At 41.3% G+C, this 23018-nt stretch overlaps 2 protein-coding genes across 6 annotated transcripts in view; one reads left to right on the plus strand and one right to left on the minus strand.

Annotated features, from left to right (window-relative positions):
• Positions 1-3331, plus strand: part of NAA35 (N(alpha)-acetyltransferase 35, NatC auxiliary subunit) — a 35532-nt gene extending 32201 nt beyond the window's left edge. For both annotated transcript variants that reach the window (XM_019554764.1, XM_019554765.1), the window contains 3 exons: positions 1271-1393; positions 1753-1833; positions 2980-3331. In XM_019554764.1, the coding sequence (XP_019410309.1) occupies positions 1271-1393; positions 1753-1833; positions 2980-3039 (264 nt within the window). In that variant the 3' untranslated portion in view covers positions 3040-3331. The remainder of the gene's footprint in view (positions 1-1270; positions 1394-1752; positions 1834-2979) is intronic.
• Positions 3332-10495: 7164 nt separating this feature from the next.
• The window catches only part of GOLM1 (golgi membrane protein 1), a 59946-nt gene continuing 47423 nt past the window's right edge, over positions 10496-23018 (minus strand). For 3 of the 4 annotated variants that reach the window (XM_019554768.1, XM_019554767.1, XM_019554766.1), the window contains exons 6-10: positions 22340-22478; positions 20343-20517; positions 19242-19571; positions 13743-13865; positions 10496-12670 (exon numbers count right to left, since the gene is read on the minus strand). In XM_019554768.1, coding sequence (XP_019410313.1) covers positions 12600-12670; positions 13743-13865; positions 19242-19571; positions 20343-20517; positions 22340-22478 — 838 coding nt within the window. In that variant the 3' untranslated portion in view covers positions 10496-12599. The remainder of the gene's footprint in view (positions 12671-13742; positions 13866-19241; positions 19572-20342; positions 20518-22339; positions 22479-23018) is intronic. The other variant, XM_019554769.1, reaches the window with a different exon arrangement.

Genomic DNA, 23018 nt, shown 5'->3' on the forward strand with positions numbered 1-23018 from the left:
GAGAGAGCCAGCAGAGCATGCCGAGATGTATGCGCAGGAGCCTCCTGGTTGTGTAGCATCAGTGCTGCAAGCTGTCTGCTTTCCAAGTTGCTCAGCATTTGAATGTGTTTAGGGGTCTCCAGATAATTTTTTCTACCAGGAAAATAAACCTAGGAGAATTCTTCCAGATCACGTGAATGTGTGTGCACAGCCATAGTGAATTCCAATGCTGACCTGAACAGATATGAATATTCTCTCTGCACCTGCAGAAGTGCCAATTGCTGTCAAAAGTTAGTTTAACTGTTAAACTCTTTTTGGTGCTTTGCAATAACTTCCATTACTTCAGTGGTCTGACTCTTTAAAACCAGAACAGTAATACTTCACTGTTCAAATTTTTTAATGAAATTATTAAAGATTATAACAAAGCTAAACTTCAATATGTTATCATTTCAGATTAATTTAAATCACATTAATGATTTTTTTTTATGAAGAAAATCACTGTTTGTCCATCTTGTTTTAACTGCTTTGTGTTTGGTTAGTGTTAGCCTACAAAATAAAAACCAGTTTTAAAACAAAGTGCAGCATGACTTGAGATTTGTTACCGATAGGAAGTATTACAACTATTATCAGGAAAATATATTGCTTTGAACTTCCCTGAAATTGGACTCTCAGGTTTTAAGCCAAGTTCTGTTACTGTTGCTATTTTGTTATATGCATGTGTGTGTGTGAATACTATATCAAATTTGGCAAACCACTCAGCTAGATATACATATAGGAAAAGTGTTATCATTGTTGCAGTAAGGGAAGTGAGAGATGTGAAACCATTTTCAAGTGCTAACTGAACAGTCATAATGCAGATCAAGCCTCGCCTGCTGTCTCCCTGTTGTTGAGGCTGTAGCCTATTTTTACGTAACTTTGTGATTTATTTTTTAGCAATATATCCTGCTCTGGCATATGCTGTACACAAGCCTGTTCTTAGTGACGAGCTTCTTTATTGCTCTTATTCAGAGGCATAACAGGGCAATGCTGGCAGCTGCATTCCCACTGGCAGCACCAGCTATTTTTGTGCCCCCTGCAATGGCAGCTGGTGGCTTTTACTCCTGCCCTTTCTTCTCTGTCCTATCCTCTCTTCTCTCCCCCCCACCGCCAACTCTCCCACCCCATACTATTTTGCTGCCTACTTTATTATACCACTGCAACAAATAACAATGCAATCCCTTTGGATTATTGAAAAATGTAGACATGTTTATTTTCTGTTCAAGTAGTTCAATAATATTTTTTTAATATTTAGGAAATGTCTGACCTAAATAAATACAGTCCCCCTCCTCAATCTTCAGATCTCTACATGGCAGCTAGCAAACACTTCCAGCAAGCTAAAATGATACTGGAGAATATTCCTAACCCAGATCATGAGGTAAGATAAACTGAAATGTATGAAACCATAAGTAGAAGATATTATTCAGAGTAAATTACTGGGTTTATATTTTTATTTTAATGAGAAGATATGTAATTTCATAAATGGATCGCTAAATTGTCTAACAATATGTGATAGAGTGCCTGAGTATTTAAACTAAACAGTCTACTGGTGACCTCCTTATCAAACTGTTTGAATTTAGTGGATGCATTTGGAAATAGGAGTTCTGGATGCTGTATGGAGTGCTTTCAACTCTTTAAAAATGGGTTCGGTATTCTTGCAAGAGTTCAAAATAGTATTATGTTATGTAAGCATTTTGATGAGCATCTTTAAAATACTGACCACAAATTTCTGTTTAGGTCAACCGAATTCTAAAAGTTGCCAAACCCAATATTGTGGTGATGAAGCTGCTAGCAGGAGGTCACAAGAAGGATTCTAAAGTAAGAAAATCACTGGTCAATTGAATGTATTGCCTTTAATTCAGCATTACAGTTAGCAGCTGCATTTCTGCAAGTCTCTTTTTAGTAGGCAGTATGAAAACTCTTCTCCCTTAAATATGTTTGGAGGGAAATGGACTGGAGAGCTCTGGCTAGGATGCAAGGGAGAGCACAAACTTGTAGGGGTAGACTGTAGAAGGGAGATTAATGGTGGGAGAAAGAGCAAGTATGTTGGGATGATAATGGATGGGCATTGAGAGCATGGAGAAAGGAAGGAAAGGAAAGCCCTTTATAGCTGATCGATCTAATGAAACAGCATGGGGTACCAGGTTTAGCCAGGGACAGTCGCTGCAGGTATGTTCCTCCCTCCCAGGCTCTTCTGTTTCCTGCTTAATCCTCCCTGTTCCTTGGGGTTCCCATGTTGTCCCCATACCATGACACCCCCAGATACAGCCTGCAACATGCTGTTCCCACCCTGCTCCTCCCTGTCTAAGCACGGACCCCCATCTACTACCGCTTTGCCCCCTCCTGGCCCTGAAGTTGTGTCCTGTCTCAAGCTACACAGCCATGCCTACCTGCAAGGTAAGCAGCTGTTATGGAGGCAGCTGCCGCAGCAGCAGTATGTGGCTTGTTGGAAGGGGGAGGAGGGAAGAGGCGGCCACAGAGGCTCCTAGTCACAGATCCCTCAGGCACAGCTGCCTGCAGGGAGCCAAGCTGTGCTTCCAGTCCACCAGGTGGCAGTACTGTCTGATACTTCCCTTCCCTGCCCTCCCAATGCTAAATACTGACCAGGTGGGGGGGGGGCCTTGTCTTGGAATCAAGTAAATACGGTAATAGCTTCTGAGACTGTAGTGTCCTTTTGTGGCCAAAACTAGTGCTGAATAGTCTTCCAGAGACTTTCCACAACTCGGCTGAAATATTTTTATATGATCTTAAAAAAAATGTGATTTTTTTTTTTTTTCATAAGGGATTTTCTCTTTGTGTTTTTTTCTTTGCTATTTCAGAGTTGAACTAAAGTAAGCAAATGAGTATTCTCTTTAGAGAATAGTATCTTTTCTGACACCCCCTGCTTGAACCATAAAATCATAATGTTTATCTCAGGTGCTGAAATATTTGTCAGAGTAATCTCTGAGAACTTTTGCTTTCCAGGTTCCTCCAGAATTTGACTTCTCTCCTCACAAATACTTTCCAGTTGTGAAGCTTGTTTGAACAACAAGAGATGATTTGGATACCTGAACTGAAATCTGTATATCAGATACCTTCTCTGAGGTGGAATATTTTATACCATATCCAAAATGAAACGGATCTCTTGGATACAAGTACAGTTGTATAGAATATCTCTACCTGACTTCCTTACATGACCTGAATGACAACTGCTGTTTTAAAGTGGTTTGTATACCTTCTAAGCATGAGGTTGATTTTAATCAACTGCGTTGTTGAAGAAGATTGTATCTTATTTGGTTTTATTACAGATTTAATCATAAATCACTTTTATCAATGAGCTCTGGCTGGAAATGATGTTTGTAAGGGTTTAACACCACCCATGGCTGAATAAAGATAATACAGTAGAACCACTTGCTAATAGGTACAGCTGAGTTAGTGAAATTCTGATCTGAACAAAGACTCAAAGAAAATGGTGTTACTGAGTTCCATGTTTTTGTCTACATCACTGTTAAATCTGATCAGTTTACAAGGAAAAACATGATACCTTTAATGGTTATCTGCCTTGCAAACTTAAAGATGTTTTTAATAATATTTAAGGCTAGAGAATTGGGGAATAGAACCTGGAGAAGTCATCTGGTTCACTAGAAATTAGCATTTTTGGCAGGTGTGCCACAAATTACCCCTACACCCTGCCCAAGTACTGCTCCCATAGCCTTCTCTTGCCTGATAGGCTGCTCTGCTTTCTGCCTCCTGTCCTTTTGCTCCTTGCCTGATTTGCTTCTCTCTGCCTTATCTACTGTTCTGGTGCCCATTCCCCCCAGGTCTGCCACATGCCAAACACAAAGGCTGCCTAGGTCACTTACGGCACATGTGCCTCAGGTTAGCTAGCCCCAATCTAGTCCACTGCCCCAAAGCAGGATCCAGCTTATTCCTAAACCATTTTGGACATATCCGTTCTATTCATGAAAACCACCAGTGAAGGAAATTGCTCAACCGCATTATGTAACCTGTTCCTGTGCTTAACTATTGTGAGACTTAAAGGGTTGTTTTGTTTTTTTTCTAGTATCTACCCTAAATCTCCCTTGTGGCAATTGAAAACTGTTATTTCTGGTTTCATTGGACATAGAGAGCAATTTATTTTTCTCTTCACATCATCCTTTTTAATGACCTGAAAATGCATGCTTAGTTGTTATCTTCAGTTCTCAACCTTTTCGGATGCAAGGCACCTATCAGAAAATGCCAGCTCTTCATTTTTCACTCATTTTTTTCACATATGAAAAAAATAACAAAGCAATTCTTCTGTTGCAGAGAACTCAGAAAGCCCACGTCAGGTCAGAATATTTCTGACATTATGGATTCCTGTTTGAAATCTCCAAGCTTATCTCATGGCTCGTGTAGGTGTTAGCAAACCTAACAGTGCTAATATGACATGGCATCCCACAGCATTTCTTAAGAGATACTGCAGCACCTCAGGGTGCCTTGGCATGCTAGTTGAGAATCACTGGACTAAACAAATCCAGTTCTTTGAGTCTTTTCTCACAGATCATGTTTACTTAAACCTTTAATCATTTTTGTTGCTTTAAACTGGGCTCTTTCCAGTTTGGCTACATCTTTTTTGAAGTGTGGTGCTCAAAATTAGACACAGTACACTTTATTCCAGTTGAGGCTTTACCAGTGCTGAGCAGAGAAGCAGGAATCCTTTTTTCATTCTGCTCCACCGCTCTGACATCTCCAGTCCTTCTCTGCAGTACTGCTGACAGCCAGTTGTTCTCGGTATTCTGCTTGCACAGATCATCTGCACTGACCTGCATATTGGGCCATCACATTTCATGCAGTTCCCTCTGTACTAAGCCCAACACATTTTGATTTAAAAACATCTTTCAGAAAGGCATATGGTCTTCATTGAAAAGCATTGAGAGAGGGCCTTTGGTAGTTTTGTTCCAGTGGTTAATGACCCCACCATTAAAACTGCCTCTTTTTTTTAATATTGAACTCTCTGATTTTAGTTTCCTTACATTGGTTTTTGTTAGTTTTCTTTTCTGAATTAAACTTGGGAGTACCTAGAATATACTGCTCGTGGAAGTATTTCTACACTGTCATCAAATCCAATCATCCTTCAGCCTTCTTTTTGATAAGCTAAACAGAAATAGCTCTGTGTATCTCACTGAAAGACACTTTGTCCAGTTCTCAGTTCTGTTTTATTTATTTACTGCTCTTTTCTGCACCCTCTCAAATTTTTCAGTGTCCTTTTTAAACCACAGGCATCAGAACTGAACATATTATTTCAACAGTAGTCTCACCACACATACAGAAAAGTAAAATCACCTTCCTACTCCTTACTCCCTGCTTGTACATTATTAGCCTGTTTCGCTGTGGTATTGTACTAGGAGCTCACATCAATTGAATGTCCAGTATGACCCTTAAATCCTTTGCAGACCAGCTGCTTTCCAGAATAAAGTCCACAATTCTCTAGACATAGTCTGGGTGCTTCGTTCCTGGATATATACGTTTGAATTTGGTCATATTAAAATAAGCTGCGTTTGAATGGGCTCAGCTTGCCAAAAGATCCAGGTCACTCTTACAGCTAAGTTGTTACCATTATAGATCCCTCTGCCAATCTTTGCAGACACCTTTAGCTCATTCTTGGGAGCTGCCCAATATGTAAAACTCTACAAGGTAAAGTTTCTGGAATTACAACATAGTTAACACACATGACATGAATCTGTATAAAGAACACTTTATTTTTTGACAGACATATTAACTCATTAACACAAGTAAAAGTTTTCCTTCATCTCTAGAAAGGACTGTCCCTTGTACGTAGCATTAAAAGTGATGTTGTAGCTGTGAATGGCCAGGAATTATACCACAGGAAAACAAGATGCCAGGAGTGCGTATTATAAATAGTCCTCAACTTTCTAAAGCTGCTCATTTAGGAATAACTGGGTCAGTACAAGTCTTCCTTCCTTTTTGATTTCCACTTCCTTGAGCAGTATTGTCAGCCACCTACTGTCTTCATCTGGTTCCTACACTGCTCCTAGGACCCCATCACCTATTCTATGAAAGTTTAACAGGCTGAGGAAGCAGGAACTGTCTCCTCACTGTAACCAGGCATTAGGAACCCCAGATCACCTTACCTTCAGGAAATTACTTTTCCTGATCTGTTTCCATTTCTGGTTTATCAGGAAACCGGGAACCTCTGTGAAAGCATCATTTGTGCTAGCGTTTGCCACATAGTGGGGAAAAAAAGAATTTTGCAGTCCAGCCTACCACTAGGTGCCTGTCTGGATGAGAGGAAGGGATGACTGAAGCCAAATTGCTAGGGGCAGGGAGGAATTCTTCCATCGTTAATAAAAGGACTAGCAGCAGCCCACAGCAAATCCCCAAAGCTCAGTCTTTATTCTAATCCAAGAAGGGTGAAGAGAACAGTTTCCCTTCCCAGGACAGAATAGTTCCTCCGGAAAGAAAGGGTCAAGGGTTTTTATATCATTCACACTGAAGAGCAAACTTAAGCCACCACATTTCTGTCCAGACAATGAACTTCAGAGCCCTTCCTCAAACCCATGAGAAAACTGCCTGCCCACAAGTAGAGGGATAACCCTTAGCAAGGATTCTGATTTTCTTTCCTCAGCTGGCCCAGAAAAAGTCTCCTCACCACTTGAGGTTCCTAGGGATGAGGGCTGGAAGGATTCATACAAGTCAGAGTACACATACAGCAAACTTCAGGAATAAGACGGTCCAATTTTTACAGTCACTTCCTGGGGATAACCACATGCTGTTCTGAGGGGCTGGAGGTCACCTGATTCACATACCTTCATTTCCTATTTTAAAGTGGCACTAGTCCTGTTAAAAAAAACATGCTGTTTTGGGTGGTGGTGATGTCATTTCAAAAGTGCCACAAGTCCTGAAGTTGGGTCCCATGAGGGGAAAATCTTATCTTTTTTAATTGCTTTATTGATCCTGTTTTGTTAATGCTTTGGAAAGGATTACTAAAAAGATACTAATTTTAAAGACAAATTAAGTGGAATGTCAACTTCAAAACCATAACTGTGCCTCTGTAAATTGGAAAAGAAGTGTATGTGAGCTCCAGTTTAAGCTAGGGTTGAAGAAAAAGTAGAGAAGAAAAATCTCAAGGATCTTCTTCAGAAAATTAGATCTCTGGGTGCAAAAACTCATCTCTAACTGGTCACTGATCACTTCCACTCTCACTATTTGAACATCCAAATACCTTACATAGTTCCACCACTTAATTCTAATCACAGCTGATTGCTCCGTGGATATTCTTCCTTTCCCTCGAATGAGCAGTAAGTTTGGGGGGGGGGGACACACACTTCAAACTATGCTGCATATGAACCATGAAATTTGTCCTGAACGTAGTAAGGTGCATGGTCTGATTTTGTTCTGTTCTGACAAGTTTCACCCTTCTGTTTAATAAATCCACTTTTTCTGAGAGGCAAACTGTCATACTGAGTCATGGTAACAGAGGCTGGGTCTTGTCCCCTAAAAGCCATGAAGATCTGAGCAAAAAATCTGAATTCATTTTCAGTGGGAAGGCAGTGGAGCATGAGGGGAATTGGATTATGCCATCCTGAATTATCTGGAAGTCATCTAAATATTAATCACATTTTGGACAGATATTAAACCTTTTTGATAGAATAATTGCATGGTTTGTAACTTACTGTTTTAAGCCCGGTGGCACCTATAGGAGACTGCAGACTGTTGATACTCGCAAACAAACTCCTTGAATTTAAAATGTCATAATTTGAACTTTCTTTAAAGAATTTTTCTTGCCCAGATTTAGCTTAAACTATCTGACTTTGCCTAAGTGTTATTTCTAGCATATAAGTACTTAGGGTATACTGAGAGAGATTTAGAGGCCATCTTTTTTCCTGATAAATACAGGAGTAGCCTTTTTTTTGAAGAGTTCAGCTCCTTTCTGTGCTGCTCAAATTTAGCATTTCCTTTATGACCATATTTTTAGCAAAAAATGCCTGGGAGCAAACATAAGCCTGTATAGGAACTGAGCCCCTTTGAAAAACTAACTTGTGCTAACACAGCTGGTGGTGCACTTGCCCATCCTGATTCTTGAGTGTTTTCAGTGAGAAACTTGGCCCTTCATTGTATTCATACACATTCCTCCAAGGCAAATCAAGTGTCTCCTAGGTGTATTGAATACTGCAGGATGTACATGGATGTATATAATTCAGAGCCAGAGCAATATCCAGTAACAAAGCCAGCAATATTTGTGTCACACCCAGATCTAGCTGTAAATTGGAAAAAATTAGGCAGCGTGCAGTTCTTGCAAAGTTAAAAACTCTTTACCAGGGGGTTGCCACCTATAAACAGTCTTCAGCTTCTCTGTTGTAACTGCTGTGTCCACTCCCACCCTGTGGCAGGTGAAGCTAACCAGGGGTGGGCAAAATGCAGCCCGCCAGGCCATTCTATCCAGCCCGTAGGGCCCCTAAAAAATTTAGAAAATTTATATTTATCTGCCCCTGGCAGCCTGTCATGTAGCACTCAATGGCTTGCCAAAACTCAGTAAGTGGCCCTCCACCCAAAATAATTGCCTGCTCCTGAACTAAGCTGTGGTAATTTAACCTGGCTTCATTCAGAGGTAAGCTACCTCATTTATCCTGTGTGCTAAAAGTAATAAAGAATATACTAAGAGATACAGTGAATCTACTTACACTATTTCTTACTTTTTGCACAAAACAAAAGATAGGCTTTATAAACAGAAAATAATTTCTGTATTCAGCCATTCCTAGGTGGCCATCCTTAGTCTTAAAGTCTATGATCAAATTACAGAGCCCTCAGCAAGTTAAACAATGCTAGTATGTTGAGCAAGGTGGGCACTTCCTAGTCTACCTGCACATTTACCTACTTCATTGTCGAGAGCTAGCGTGCAAGAAGAAAGCTGAAACATCCAGCAGAATGAAATCTCCAGGCAGAGAGGGACTCGGGCAAAAGCTTTTCCTTTATCATTTTGTTCTAATTTTGAACTCAGAAACAAAAAGTCACTTCAAAAGACTCTTTTGATCAAAAGCAACATATTCCTTTAAAACATTGCTTTGGAGTCAGCCCTATCCAACAACTTCCCTTCTTGTCCTAATAACATCGTTTAAACAGAGAGAGCTCACCCTTGTAAAGGAAACCACAAAGCTGGCCAGTAGGTAATGTGTTGAGAAGTTACTGATTTCAGTACAGTATCATTTATGGAAGGGGTGTCAAATTCACTTAGGGCCTAGGACATGGGGTGGCCGCTTCAGCCACCAAAGCAGTGGCAATGGGTCTGCAGGAGATCTGGGTGCACAGCAACAGTCCAAACATGACAGTGGCGAGCTGAACTCACTGCCAACAGTCATGGCCACCAGGACAAAGGGCCTCTGAAGCAGGCACACCCCCAACTTCCGATGACTGGACAGAGAGGCTCCACAGGCCAAATCAGATGTTTGACACCTGTGATTTATGGAACAGATAAAGCAGAAGTGTACATAAATGGAACTGCCTCCTGCCCCCACCCCCAGGCCAACACAGGAAACAATTTGCTGGGCTGACTGTTCGAAGTAAGTGAATGCACGTGAGAAGGATTTCGTTTTTATTTTAAAAGGTTTATCTAAAATCATTCAGGCTTCAATTAGAAAAAAGCACAAATGTATTTTTAACAAAGACTAAACACAACTTTTCCCAAGTTCATAATGGCTCAGAAGACTCTTCCCCATCTGAGCAAATACAAATGAATGTTTTAGGCAACATACAAAGCTACTTAAAATCACAGGATTCCTGCCCTTGAAAAATAGTTACATATGACAACCCTTAATTGACTTCATTATATTTGGGCTTATTCCTATAGCCGAGACAGACTAGTTTTACAAGACAACTGAAACAGTATATACGTTTCTTTAATTCCAGGTTTTACCAGCCACATCAAAGTCAAGGCCCATCTGTTCAACTTGAGATCATTCTTTGTACAGTACCTTCTACTTGGTTAGACTGTAATGCTCACTGGGCACATCTACACATGTGCTTTAATGTGCATTAGCCTATTTTAATGTGCATTAAAGCATCACAAAAATGCACTTTTGCTAATGCATATTAAAATAGACTAATGCACCTTTTCTAGTACCTCACAATGGAGGTAATGAATTTAAGAAAAAGTGCATTAATAAATGTGTAGATGCACCCAATAAGTAAAATTTTATGTAGAGGTTAGTTTCCAAAACTGTTTTACATTTTGCATAATGTGCAGTTATTACAGCTGCAGTTGACTTGCGTACCTGCATGAAAATAAATATGAAAGTAGACTAGAACTCTATTCCTATAATATGAAAAAAACTAGATTAGATGACTAGACCCTTACCTAACAGGTTGTGGTTCAGTGAATCATCATTAACGTTGATTTTTTAAGCTGTGTAAGCAGTGCGGCTTACAACAGTCCAAAATGATTGAAGTGGTAAGACCATAACAACTTCTTTAATAAAACAAAAGGCATTAATTACATCCTAACTTTATCAATCCATGCTTAAGTCTGTGTTCCTCCTTCTTCTCTAATTCTGACAAAGTAGTCCTGCTACTTGATTCAATACACTGAGAGGAATTTTTTCTGGAGTGTAATACTGCTCCCTGTCTGTATTACAACGTATTGTGTAGTGAAGGCTAGAGGAGAATAGTTCCTTTCTTAGAACACTTCAAGAAACTTGTCAAGTGTGCATTTGTGGTTCATATAACAGGCCAGGCTTACTCAATCTTAACCGAGTGCCACATCATTTACCGGATGGACAATTACCTTTTAATTGTAAAATAAAAACCTTCAAGTCATACACTAGAGCTCTCTAATTAGTCTAGTAGCTCTACTCCTGGCACTGTGATACGGCATTGCTAAAAAAGAAGACATGCAGTACATCACTGGTAAGGAACTAAAGTGCATTAAAATACAATTATGAATCGGTTTTCCCTTGCTTCAAAGTATAATTTTCTTCTATTGTACAAATGATTGCACAGTTAAGTCATGCCCACTACCCTTTCTTCATTGAAATAAAGTGTACAGACACAAACGGATACAAATGCTTAGACTTAGCAGACACAGGTTGGTTTAAAATGCTTTTCTTTTTGGATTGCAAAATGCTAAGCTACAGGCTTCTTCAGGCAACCATATATACCAAGAGCCAAAGCCCTTTCGGCTCCCTGCTGTTAGTGAAGCGCGCAAGTGAAACATGGCACAGAACAGAGGAGCGCAGATAAGGTATGAATAATGCTCTGTGACAAGAGATCAGAGTGCTGTGGACCTTTTCCAATTTAAACTACTTTCTAACAGGTCTTCTTGTAACAACTAGGGTCTAGGGCTCCCATAAGTATTACCTGTATTAAGAGGTATTGTATGTTTTATCACAATGAGCACATTCAACAACTTGTAATAAAAACTATTAAAACTTAGTGGCAATAAGGCAGGTTGCGCATAAAGCAGCACTTCACACTATATGTAAGGGTCACTTGTGGGGCTTTTTATAATCGTGCCTTCTAACTGCACAATGGCCTTAATTACTCTGCAAAGAAGATGCTTGGCAAGTTTTGTTCTAAGTAAAACCTGCGACTTGCTAGTCTCTGCAGCAGGGAATACTACATGGGTGAAGTGAAGGGTATACATGGCACAACTGTTCAGACCCTCCCTCAAAGGTGATAAGTAGCTTTAGAAGCCTACAAATCTGACAGAAAACAAATCCTTCTGCTAAAATGAACTGTATAGGCCAATGCCACTTCATCCTTATTGCCTAGCTAATGTGATTCCAGCACTACTCTTAAGTGACTTTCCATGGGAAGTACCAGTTTTGTGTATGGAGAACAGATCTCATAAAAGGATTTAAAAAAAGCCAAGAAAAAGTTTGCGGGGTCAGGCCAAGTCTTCTAGCTTTGGTGAAGATTCTGTAAACAGGCAGATAATATTAGGTACAAGAGAAAAGTATTATAGATAAACATTGAAGGACAAGTATGGATTCAAGATGTAACTGTAGCATATCTATACTGCAGTGTCATGAGAGAGACCCAACCAAGCTGGCTCTGATACTGGAAGCAGACTACCATCACATCATGGAGAGCAGCGCAGGCTAGAAGACCCCTCTCCTTCTTGGCAGCGTGAATTAGCTGGTATCAAGCTCTGTGCTGCTAGGGCTAAGCTACTTCCAAGTACATGAACTAACTCATTTAAAGCTAGTTTTTCTGTCCTTACACTACCTCATCCATAGTACAGCAAGCCTGAGAGTGATTTAGGTAAGGATGGGGGCAGGGAGAGAGGTTTAAACAGTGTTGCTGTGGTATGAGTGTACGATTTGGTTGATTGTTTCAAAACATTACTACAACTACTGCTAGCTCATTTCGATTTTTAACCAGAAAGAGAGAGCTGGTTTTGTTACAGAGATCAAAACTGCATGAAAAACAAACCTCAGGACAGAGAGAAGGTATTGTTTTAACCAACAAAGGACTAAGACTTCACAACAGTTATCTGCTTTATTTGGGGTTCTTCTTAAAGTTGTGAGGAGACAGCAGTCAAGCCTTCTCAACTGCCTTGGCTCTGCATTTGTTAGTAGGCATCTGAATCGCATGACGAGCTTCCTTATTCACAGCTTCTGTTGCTCCTCTTCAGCTTGCCCAAGTAAGTGGCTTTTCACGTTCTGATCAGAGTTTGGCACTAATAAAGGAGGAGAAAAAGTGTATGAAATTCTCCTTAAAGAACAGTATATAAGCCAAGATAACCTACACTGCGATGTGCATCTAAAAAAAACATAATTAGAGAAGCTCACCATTGTCCTTACTTGAAAGAATTGTGTTTCTCTAGGATAATAAAATGTCAGATGTAGGGATGTGAACAGTTTAACCCATCAGCTCAGTGATAAGCAGTTCTAGCTTGCCGGTTATTGCTTAGCCTGGGGCTGGGCAAGTTCCCAGAGGGAAGGGAAGCCCTGTGGTGCTCCAGCAGGAACCAGAAAGCAGCAAAGCAGGAAGGCAGGAGGGAGAAATGAATGAGGAGGAGGAGAGGAGAGGGAGGGTTGACTAATAAGTAATAATTAGGCTATGCAGAGGGAGGCAGGGAGAGAAGAGTGAGGTGGGGGGAGGAGAGGGGAGGGGAGGGGATGGGGGGGTTGCCTGCTCCCTCCTTCAAAGTGTGCCAGCAGCTGCAGTGGGCTAGTAAAAGCCCCTCGCTGGCTGCTGCCCCCTGGGGCTTTCTGGGCAGGGCTGCTTTGGCTCCTGGCTCCCCACGCTGCTCTGGGCAGGTGAGTGCAGGCCCAGGGCTCAGCACCTACCCCCCTCCACTCTCTAACTTCTCAAAGCCACAGGCTGGAGCCTAGCACTGCTGCCCCTGTCCTTATCCCTGCACCCAACTGATTAATGGTTTAACCTGTTGTAATTACAACAAGGTGAACGAATATTTATTTAAACGGTATTTATATCCCTAGTCAGATGTATATAGTAAGGCTTGCATTGTCATGTACAATGAAATTGCAGTGTGCACCTGATACTCCCTTCTCATCTAAGTCAGAGGTAACTCCAGCACGACTACAGCAATATAAAAATGGTGACAGCAGAAGTCAGGTCCTTAATATTTTCAAAGACCTTCTCAATGGCAAAGTTACCTAAAAATGAGCAGAACTCCACTCAGCTGCATCTCCCACAGAAACCACTTAAGGGCTGAGCTGTAAAAACACATCCCTAAAACATTTTTTGCACAATATACAAGGGCATAAATCAGTTTTATTTCTTACCATGCAAATTATGTTCACTGCCTGCAAGTGCAGCCTGTTTGTCCGTTTCAGATTCAGCCTCATTCTCATCTAAATTGTAGTCGATTCCTTTGTTCTGGTCGACTGCTTCAGGTCCCTGTTTGTCTGGAACGATAAGTAAAAAACAAAAAAAATCACATTGCTATATTTAAACTTGTTAGTTTCTTCAATAAAGTTTCAGGGTGCCCCTTTGTTGGGGGAGGGGAGATGGGGGGGGTCCTATCAGGTAGACAATCTGCCAACCAAGCAGTAAGTTGCAAGGGTGACTTTATATGTTTTGGGTTATGTTAATCCTAGTACCGAAGAAGAACATTTAAACTAGGAGTACGGGATTTTTTTCACCTACACAGCTCACAAATACAGCTTCCAGTTTCAGCTCCTAAATACAGAACAGGCTCTTTATTTTAAGCCTATACATATAGGCATAGAGTGACCATCCCTAGCTAAAAAAGGGATCAGCCCATGAAGCCACATATTCATGCTATTGGAGCAGCTCACCATAATTAGTTTACTGCATTTATTTGAATCTAAGTCTACCATGAATTTAAGACACCCCCCCCATTAGATTTTATATTGGAAAATTTATAAATTTGTTAATTAGATTTTATACCTGGAAAACTATCACAGGGTTGTCTTAAATTCATCCCCTGCCCCACTGCTACCACAGAGAAAGCAGTGGAGAGGGAAGGGAGGCCCTCTGCCTCCCCCAATTCTCCCCCATGCAGCCTTCCTGCCCCCACTGCCCCTCCCTACCCCAGCCCCACTATCAGGTCCTGTTCCCTCCCAGAGTACAGCACATGGAAGTTCAACCCTTGCCAGGCCATGCCACAGTGTTAGAGCTGCTGATTGGCTGGGCAGATCTACTGGCCAATACAAGAAAACTTAACTTTAAGGATCTAGGTTAGGCACTGTTATTGTGCTGGAGCATTGTACACGTCCAGTGACTGGCCTGAGCTATCATGTCTAAATTTAGAGTTTTAACCTCTAGTGCCTTACAAGGTACACTGTGAATGTCTTCCATCTTCCAGCCACCAGCAGATTAACACAATACAAGGACCACAAATTCAAAGGACATGTGTATTTTTTACTTTTTTAGCAACTCCAGAACACAGACTCCTCACTTGGCAACATCTAGCAGTCCCCAAGTAATACAGCAAGCTCTCTTTTCCATATTTATCATTTCTAGTAACATGGAAAAAAAGACTCAGAAACAGTCCGGCTCCTGTTCTTGTTACGCACTGAAGTCTTCCTACCCTTGGAGCTCTAGCACCAATCAGCAGTGGTGATAAAACCAGTTTTGGGATATACCCAGAGGTAATACTCTGAAACAGAAATTCTGTGGTCAAGCAGAACCACTTTATAACCTGAGAGAAGGTGGCTAGCTGCATTCAATTAGCCATTTCATCAAGTTCTGCTGGTAAGGCTAGTTAAAGCATTACCCGAACCCATAACCTACAAATCTCAGAGCAGAGATTAACCAGAGGGACGGTCCCTTGCTTTCATTCATTACACAAGAGACATCTGCCATCAAGATCCTACTGATAGTCATTCAGCATCCTTGTGCCAACTACAGCAATTGCACATCTTAAACTAAGCTAACTCCTGATTTGAAGCTATTTCTTCAGGGGATCAAGATTCCTCTGCAGCCACAAGCAACTACAAACAAGGAAATCAACAGGGAATAACCTTCCAGCCCTCCATACATAAGAGTATTCGCCTGAGTGCCAAAAACTGGGCCACCAACTGGCAATTGCTTTACTATTGGTTTACAGTGCTGTATGCAGTAACAAGGTAGCCAGCAGCTGCAGCTGGCAGAGTCAATGCCAAAACATAACCGTAAGCCCTCATAATAATAAGAGGAAGTAAAGAAAAGCTGCAGAGAGTGATACCTTCTATTCAGGAAGTTATAGTGACTAGACCAGACATTTTAAAGGTCCCATAATAGCAGCACATCTATAGCAGACAATAATATGGAGACCCAAAGAGATTGGCTGCACATCCTGCATGCACTCCACCATCCAAGACAGTAGGGCTGGGACACAAGTTTCTACTACTCCAGCCTTGATGCCTGTCATATTGAATGTAATAGTTTGAATTCTTGTAATAACTGCCCCTTAGCCAGTTTAGAGAAAAGGCAAGGTTCATCTTCTTATGTAGGCCATTGCTTGCTTTGCCTGGCCCTGCAACAAGTTCGTTTAAAAGTCTTAGGTTCTCAATCTTATCTTTAGAGTTAATCTAGGAACAGGCAAAACGACCCTTAAGCAAACATTCCAAGAAATCAAACCCTAGAAGCTTATGAAAGGGGGTTGGGAAAGATAAGTCACCGCAGTGTTGTGGAAAGTCTCAAGAATTTAAGATAAACATCAGCGGATAAATTCCACGGCAGAATACAAACTGACCACCGAGAAAAATCTGTTGAGTAAGATCTGAGCCCAATTTGGGGGTAGTGACAGGTTTGGGTAGGAGGGGCCCATGACGGCAACTCACCCAGTATATAACCTGTAACCTATAGTCCCAAGTTGGAGGTAACCTCACTTGCAGAACACCAAAGGAAGAATCACAAGTGCAGGCCGGATCAGACTGATTACCTGAACCACCCTCTTAGTGAACAAGAACTCCCGTTCACGCTGAAGCCGCAGAGTGCCTGAGTGCGACCAAAGAAAGGGGACTTGTTCCTATCATTGCTGAGACCAACCCTAAAACCATAACTAAAGAATGAAAGTATATCTGGGGATCTGATTTCTCAGAATTCTAGGATTGTGTTAGAAATATTATTAAAAATGCATTATCAATAGCAGATTTAGAAAAAAACACAGCTGCTAGCCCTCCTTGTCTCCTTAATGGGAGAGGAAAGGGGGGGTTGGAAATTGAAGGGAAAACTACCAAAGGCTCTTTGTATTAAGTATCACTCCCTCTTTGCTTTGCAAAGTTACTATCTCTTTGTTACAGTAAAGCATATACTCCTCAGCTTTTCTCATGCAGATAAGAGTGGATCGCAGTTTTGGCCTTCAAGCAAGGAAAAAAATTCAGACTTTTGTAACCTCAAAAATTGTCCACCCATGCGCAATAACCTAATACATATTAAGCCTATCCGCCCCGCATACTTAAGTAGTTAATTATAATACACATGCGACGCATGATTTGACGTATTCACATACAAGTTTGTATGAATCGGAAATGAGTTGTAAAAGTTCCTCCTTCTGCACACGTGGTCAGGAGAGAGGGGATAAAGCCAGCTGGGCAGTTTCCCTCGGGGGCAGCAGAGTGTTTGATCTTTTGTCTCACTCTCTGACCCTATTTGCAAATATATACCTTTTGTGTTGCTAATAGAGTGTGTCTGTGGCTGAAGGTTTTTTTTCGCCTCCCGAGAAACGAACCGCGATTTTTACATCAATTGTATCTGTTTTTGTAATACTAATTCTTATAGCATTGTTTGGGAAGGAAGTACGTTTGGAGCATTGTTTCTAATATATGTAGTTATTGTGTTTTTAATGTTTGTGGTTTTTCTTAAAGGTAAGCAGTGTTACATGCGTAGCAAGGAGTTTTAATAAACATATTAAAAGGAATAAAAATCGTGATCATTGTGAAAACGAACAGGACTGAACCTCACCCCACCAGTGTACTGAACCAATATATCATGTGGGACTTCTCTCTATTCTGTAAACCCATAAGAGACAATACCAAGCTAGTACCAAGCTATTGTCTACCATCTCAGTAGCCTACCCTACTCTGAATCTGAACTTTCCCAGAGAGAGCACAGAATACTTGAAGTAGAGAAATGGCAATGGGAAATGTCCCTTAGCCGACAGTGTCAAGAGGATAAATACCTTGGCATGTTTTGGGGCTAAATAATTAAAATACTACAGTAGTTACCAACCAAAGCCTCTTTATGTTCTCAGTTCTCTAGCTGAAGAAATCCTTTTCAGTTTGTGCTACAGGATTAAGACAAGCCAGTAAAAGGTGGAAAGAATCGTAATAAAATATTTTTGTGGCTTTTTTCCAAAATGCAACTGGTGCCTGCAAAACACCTGGAAACATGTGCATGCAAAACTGATAACTCCAGCATACAGCTTTCTCATAGACTTCCCTGAAGTGAAGCCTTGGCAGAGATGTGTATGTAATTAATCTGCGGTCCTAACAGAGGGTTGCTCACATGTATATAAAGAGGTCACCTTTCAGCACCGCTGAGCTTTACAATCAAACAACCTTTTAAGATGTGAAGGCTTTTGATTCTGTTATTTCAACAGAATTTTTCTGATAGATGGCTAGAACTTAATCAGCCAACACATGATGCAGCATGTGCCTATTTGCCTTTTAAGGATGGAGTGACATCTAAAGTGTTAGTTACTATACAGCTCTGTCTACACTAGGCCAAAGAACACTTATAAATAGGAGAAACTAAATTAAGTGACTAGGGAACAGCACTGAACAGTGAATAAAAGCATAGTGGCTCACACACCAGGCGGGAAGGGAATTCAAGTTGTACTTGTTCATCTGGTTAGAAACAGCAAATATTTTGAAAGAAACCAAAATAATCCATCTACCCAAAATGTTTTAATCCAGATGTGCCAAAGACACAGCCCACAGGCCAGATCTGGTCCATGAAGCCCTATCATTGGGCTTAGTACTTTCTGTAAGTCTTTGAGCAGCATACCACAGGCACAGTATACACTGGGGCTAGATCCACATGCTGCATATCTGGGGCAGGCTGCACATGACACAGGGTGTGCACTGCACGTGGCACCCACACCAGATCTGCTCTGCATGCTGGATCCTGGACCAGTCTAAATCAGGCCCACAGACCAGTCCTGACTGCCAGGTGTAGCATGCAGAGCTGCTCTGGTGCGCACCCCATGCCACGCAAGGCTAGGGCCAGCATGTACTGCATGAGTTGTGTGGTGCTGGAGCCAGTATGCACACTGCAAACAGCACACACAACCAATCCAGGGCATATGTTGCATCGGGCACCCACACTTGACCAGCCCTGTGAGCTGGATCCCACACATGGGACTGGTCTGTATGCCCAATCCAAGCCACACACCCTACACCCCTCATCTAGCCTGCAGGACCAGATGAGTATGACACCCCTGTTTTAAGTGACCAGATCCTGCTATATTTGTTCTTAAGAGTAATCTACCTGGTGACAGTGCTAATTAGTCAAAGTGCTTATAAGGCAAAAACTAACCACAATGTGGCCCAATAATGACCCATAAAAAAGCAGACCTTGTGAAGACCTGGGTGTAAACTATTCCAGAATTCAGTGATCAACGAAGACTTCATTAGCAGGAACAAACTTCCACCCACAGGGTGAAGAAAGCAGGGAACTTGCCTCCCAGCCCTTCTCCCAAGTGGCAGAGCACTGCATGGTTGCAATTCATTTCTGCATAGGAAAGAAAGTTACACTTCGAGCCTACTACAAGGAAATGGATATGGCTGCAGACACTTGGCAGCAAGGTAGCTTGAGTAAACCTCTGTACTAACCATCCTTACTGGGCCCCTGGTCATCCAGCTGAACATCATAATTTAAGAGGTGCTCCCTCTCCACCTCCTCAGTGGCAACATTTTCTTGGTTAGTAGCCTGGCTGGCTGGCAGTTTTTGCATGCGGAATGACTCCTGTTCTTCTGCACCATCTTCAACTGCATTTTTTACCTCTTTATATGGATTTGATTCTTTTCCTGGTTCAGGAAGTAGTTCCTCATGATCTACTGTAGCCTTTGCTGAATCCTGTGGGAGTCCCTGATCAATGGAAAGTTTCTCACCTTCTGCTTTCACCTCCTGCTTACTGATGGTAACCAGATCATTTGTCCCATCTGTAAACCAGTGTAAATCAGAGTCAGCAGAATATGTTTCGTTAGTAGGAAAAATTAAAAGGCTTTAAAAAGCTACAACAAATAGTTTCCTCCTAGTCACTCTTTCCCTTTTGTAGGGAGGATCATTACTCCACAAACTCAAAAAAAGGCAGAACTCAGTGTCCCAAATTAAAATTCCAAGTATTCTAGAACTTCTAATATTTGTACTAAGGGGAGACTGTGACAATACCAACCATCCATTCATTCGTGGTTTCTCAGGGTTTAAAGCCAAAAGGGGATTGTGAGATCATCGTGTCTGACGTTCTGTATGACAGGCCCTTACACTTCACCTAGTAATCCTTGTACAGGAGCTAATGAACTTGAATTCAATTTAAAGCATAACTTCTACTTGTCCCATGGCAGTTGCAACTACTATACAAACTCATTTTTACACTGTTAAAGCCAAATGCTTGCTTCAGAAAACAAAAGGCTTTTTCCATTGCAAATTAGGGGTACAATTTTAAACCCACCAAACTTGACACTGTTTCTATACATGCACCTATTACAACACATTCTCAAACTAATGGAAGTGTTTTAATTAAACAGTCTTCAGAGTCATCAGCTGCAATGTCCATAAGAAAGAAAAAAGGCTGATTAATGAAACTCCAAAGTAGCCTAAACTAATTTGATATGCAACTTTTTGCATTTTAACAGATCAAAAAGGTTCAATTAATTAGGCACTACTTCTTCAGTTGTTATTAAAGTATTAGTGAGGTAATTGGCTAATCTTACCTTTATTTCTATGAGAATCATTTTCAAGTGCGTTTTTCACATTAAGTGTTGATTTTGGTACTTCTCCAGATAAGCTTCCAGGAATTTTGCTCTTCTCTTGTTCATCTGTTTTCTGCTGTTCCAGGTCATTCTGCTGGACCTCCAGTTGGTTAAAGGCTGGCAACTGAATATTAACCTTAGGGCATACAGACACAAAGATATTAGTCCAAATATTTATCCCAGTGCTCTACTTATCTTTCATTTTAATCCTGACAAGACAAATCTACAGACCAATTCAAGTAATAGACTGACTTGAACTAAATTCTTCACTGAAGTCAGAAATAGTACACAGTTGTAATCCACAGACAGCATTGTTAGCACACAGATCACAAGACAAAGCTGAATTCACCTCCTGTACAACTACTCCACCCAATTCTGACTGACTCAGTTTCTGCCCTAGAAGATGCCCCTGGGGCAGTTTTTTTTTACATAGTGCTTCCAAGGTTGCAGGATACCCACCCCACCCATACAGGGGCCTCAGAGGCACAAGTAAATAGTTGGGGATATAGTGCGGTGGCAAGGCAAGTTACCCAAGGGCTGCCCTGGTACCATGCCAGGTCTGCAGCCAAGAATGGTTTGCGAAGGCAGGGAGAGGCCAAAACTAGTTTTATTTGCCTGACATGGGGCTCCTTCACTTTCAAAAAAGTTTTGGAAACGTTGATCTAAGGCAGTCTGTTTTTGACAGATGAATTAACTCGAGAGGCTGCTTCAGTGGGTTACCAAAAACACCTGCAATCTCAACTTGTAAGATGTTGGCGTGTCAGGTGTGGACAGTGGAGGACCCCACTACCTTTCCTTCAGAGGGAGGTCAAAGGCCTTTGAAAAGGGATCATTTTTTTCACTGCGCTACACATCAAGAGTCCCAAACCTGTTCACCAAGTTCTTCAAGGCATTCACTCTGCTCCACTCTTCGAACTCCATTTCCAATTCTGGTTTAACAAAAAAACAAACCCCACCCTAAGCAACAAGTATCCACAATAGACACTTGAAAGAGGGAAGTGCCAATAATAAAACTGCCTGCTTCATCTACACCCTCCACCAAATTCCCAAATGGGAAGTTAGGGTGAACTATTACCCTTCGGTCAAACTCTATACACTCCCTAGTCAGACGGAATGTACTTGCATACCAAATAGGATATTTTTAGGGTAATCACTGACCTTCCCTCTTCCCAGTGATTTCCAACATTTTCTGGCCTTGCCAACCCATCTAGCTGCCCACAGACCTTGAAATAAACCAATTGATAGTAACTCACATAGGAAGAATTTTGATCAGTCCTAGCATTCTGCGAGTCCAGATTAAACATAGGATTTTGTACAAGCATGGGGAGCAGGAGCACACAAAGACAGAGACTGGAACAGAAACATAATAAACCTGCACTGGTATCTACCAGATCCTCATGGAGACACCTGGTCAGTTTAACATGCACACAGTTTATTGCTGGAGGACTGCTTTCTCTGTAATAATTTTGTACTAAAATAAATGGTATGGAGCTCTGTAAAAGCTGGCTGCTCTCAAGAGAAAACACTGCAGAAACTGCACCAAGGTCAGACCTGCTAGGGATAACTACAGTGAACTACAAGGGGACTGCAGTCTTAAAACTTGTATTCTTAAGAGAAAATGACATGAGTCCCCATTGTAGGAAGATGATGGCTGAGGTCAGAGACTGGAGAGTAAATTCCCTGGAAGAAGCCCTGCAGGTGTTCAATAGGTCTGTAACCCTCAAGCCAACACCTATCTTGAGGCCCTGCTCATCTGCAAAGGCCTTGCATTTCCCATGGACACAACTCATCCCTAGACTCTTTCTTTCTTCCTTTTTATTAAAGCCCCAAACTTCTGTTTAATTTACATGGGACAGGATTAAGCAGCAGCTTTATAGGGGGAATCTTTACTGCACTTCTGGTGGTGACAGACATAACTATACAACTGACTTTTTTATAAAACTAAACCACAGTCTTACCTGGAAATTTTTGGGGGGATTATCTGTGAAGTCTTTATGTTCCTTAGCCTGCGGTGCTTCATTGCCTTTTTTTGTGATCTCACCTAACCTTTCTTCACATTGTTCTTTTAGCTCTTTCATCTGATTGGCACACTGGGTCCTTGAGAGAAAACAGAAAGTCATTATTTATATATGTACTTTTATCTCCAACATCTCCAAACAGAGAAACCCTTCTCATTGCATACTTTTATTTCCTTTTCTTTATTAATGGTTTCTTAGTCTTACATCTGTATTTATGTTCAGAGGAAGGGGGAGAAGGTGGGGGAGTAGAAGAATAGAACTAAATAGAAGAATAGAAGGCAAAACCAGAAATCACCTCAATGCAGGTATATACAAGAAAGCTGTCCATGGCATCATACAGAACTGGAATGACTAGCACTGGATCCAGGACTTTCAGGTAAGGAAGTCCACTTTGATGAGGCTTTCTTGAAAAATTCACCTGAGCTCACCAGTGCCAAGATATAAAGAAAAGGGAGGTGGTTTCATAGATTTCATAGACATCAGGGCTAGAAGGGACCTCGGGAGAGCATCGAGTCCAGCCCCTCACCCAAAGGGCAGGAAGTCAGCTGTGGTCATAGGATAAGCATCCAATTTACTCTTGAAGGTGTTCAATGTAGGTGCTTGAACCACCTCCGATGGC

The sequence above is a fragment of the Crocodylus porosus genome, unplaced genomic scaffold, assembly GCF_001723895.1.
Source record: "Crocodylus porosus isolate Cpor-Errol unplaced genomic scaffold, CroPor_comp1, whole genome shotgun sequence".
Taxonomy (NCBI): Eukaryota; Metazoa; Chordata; order Crocodylia; family Crocodylidae; genus Crocodylus; species Crocodylus porosus.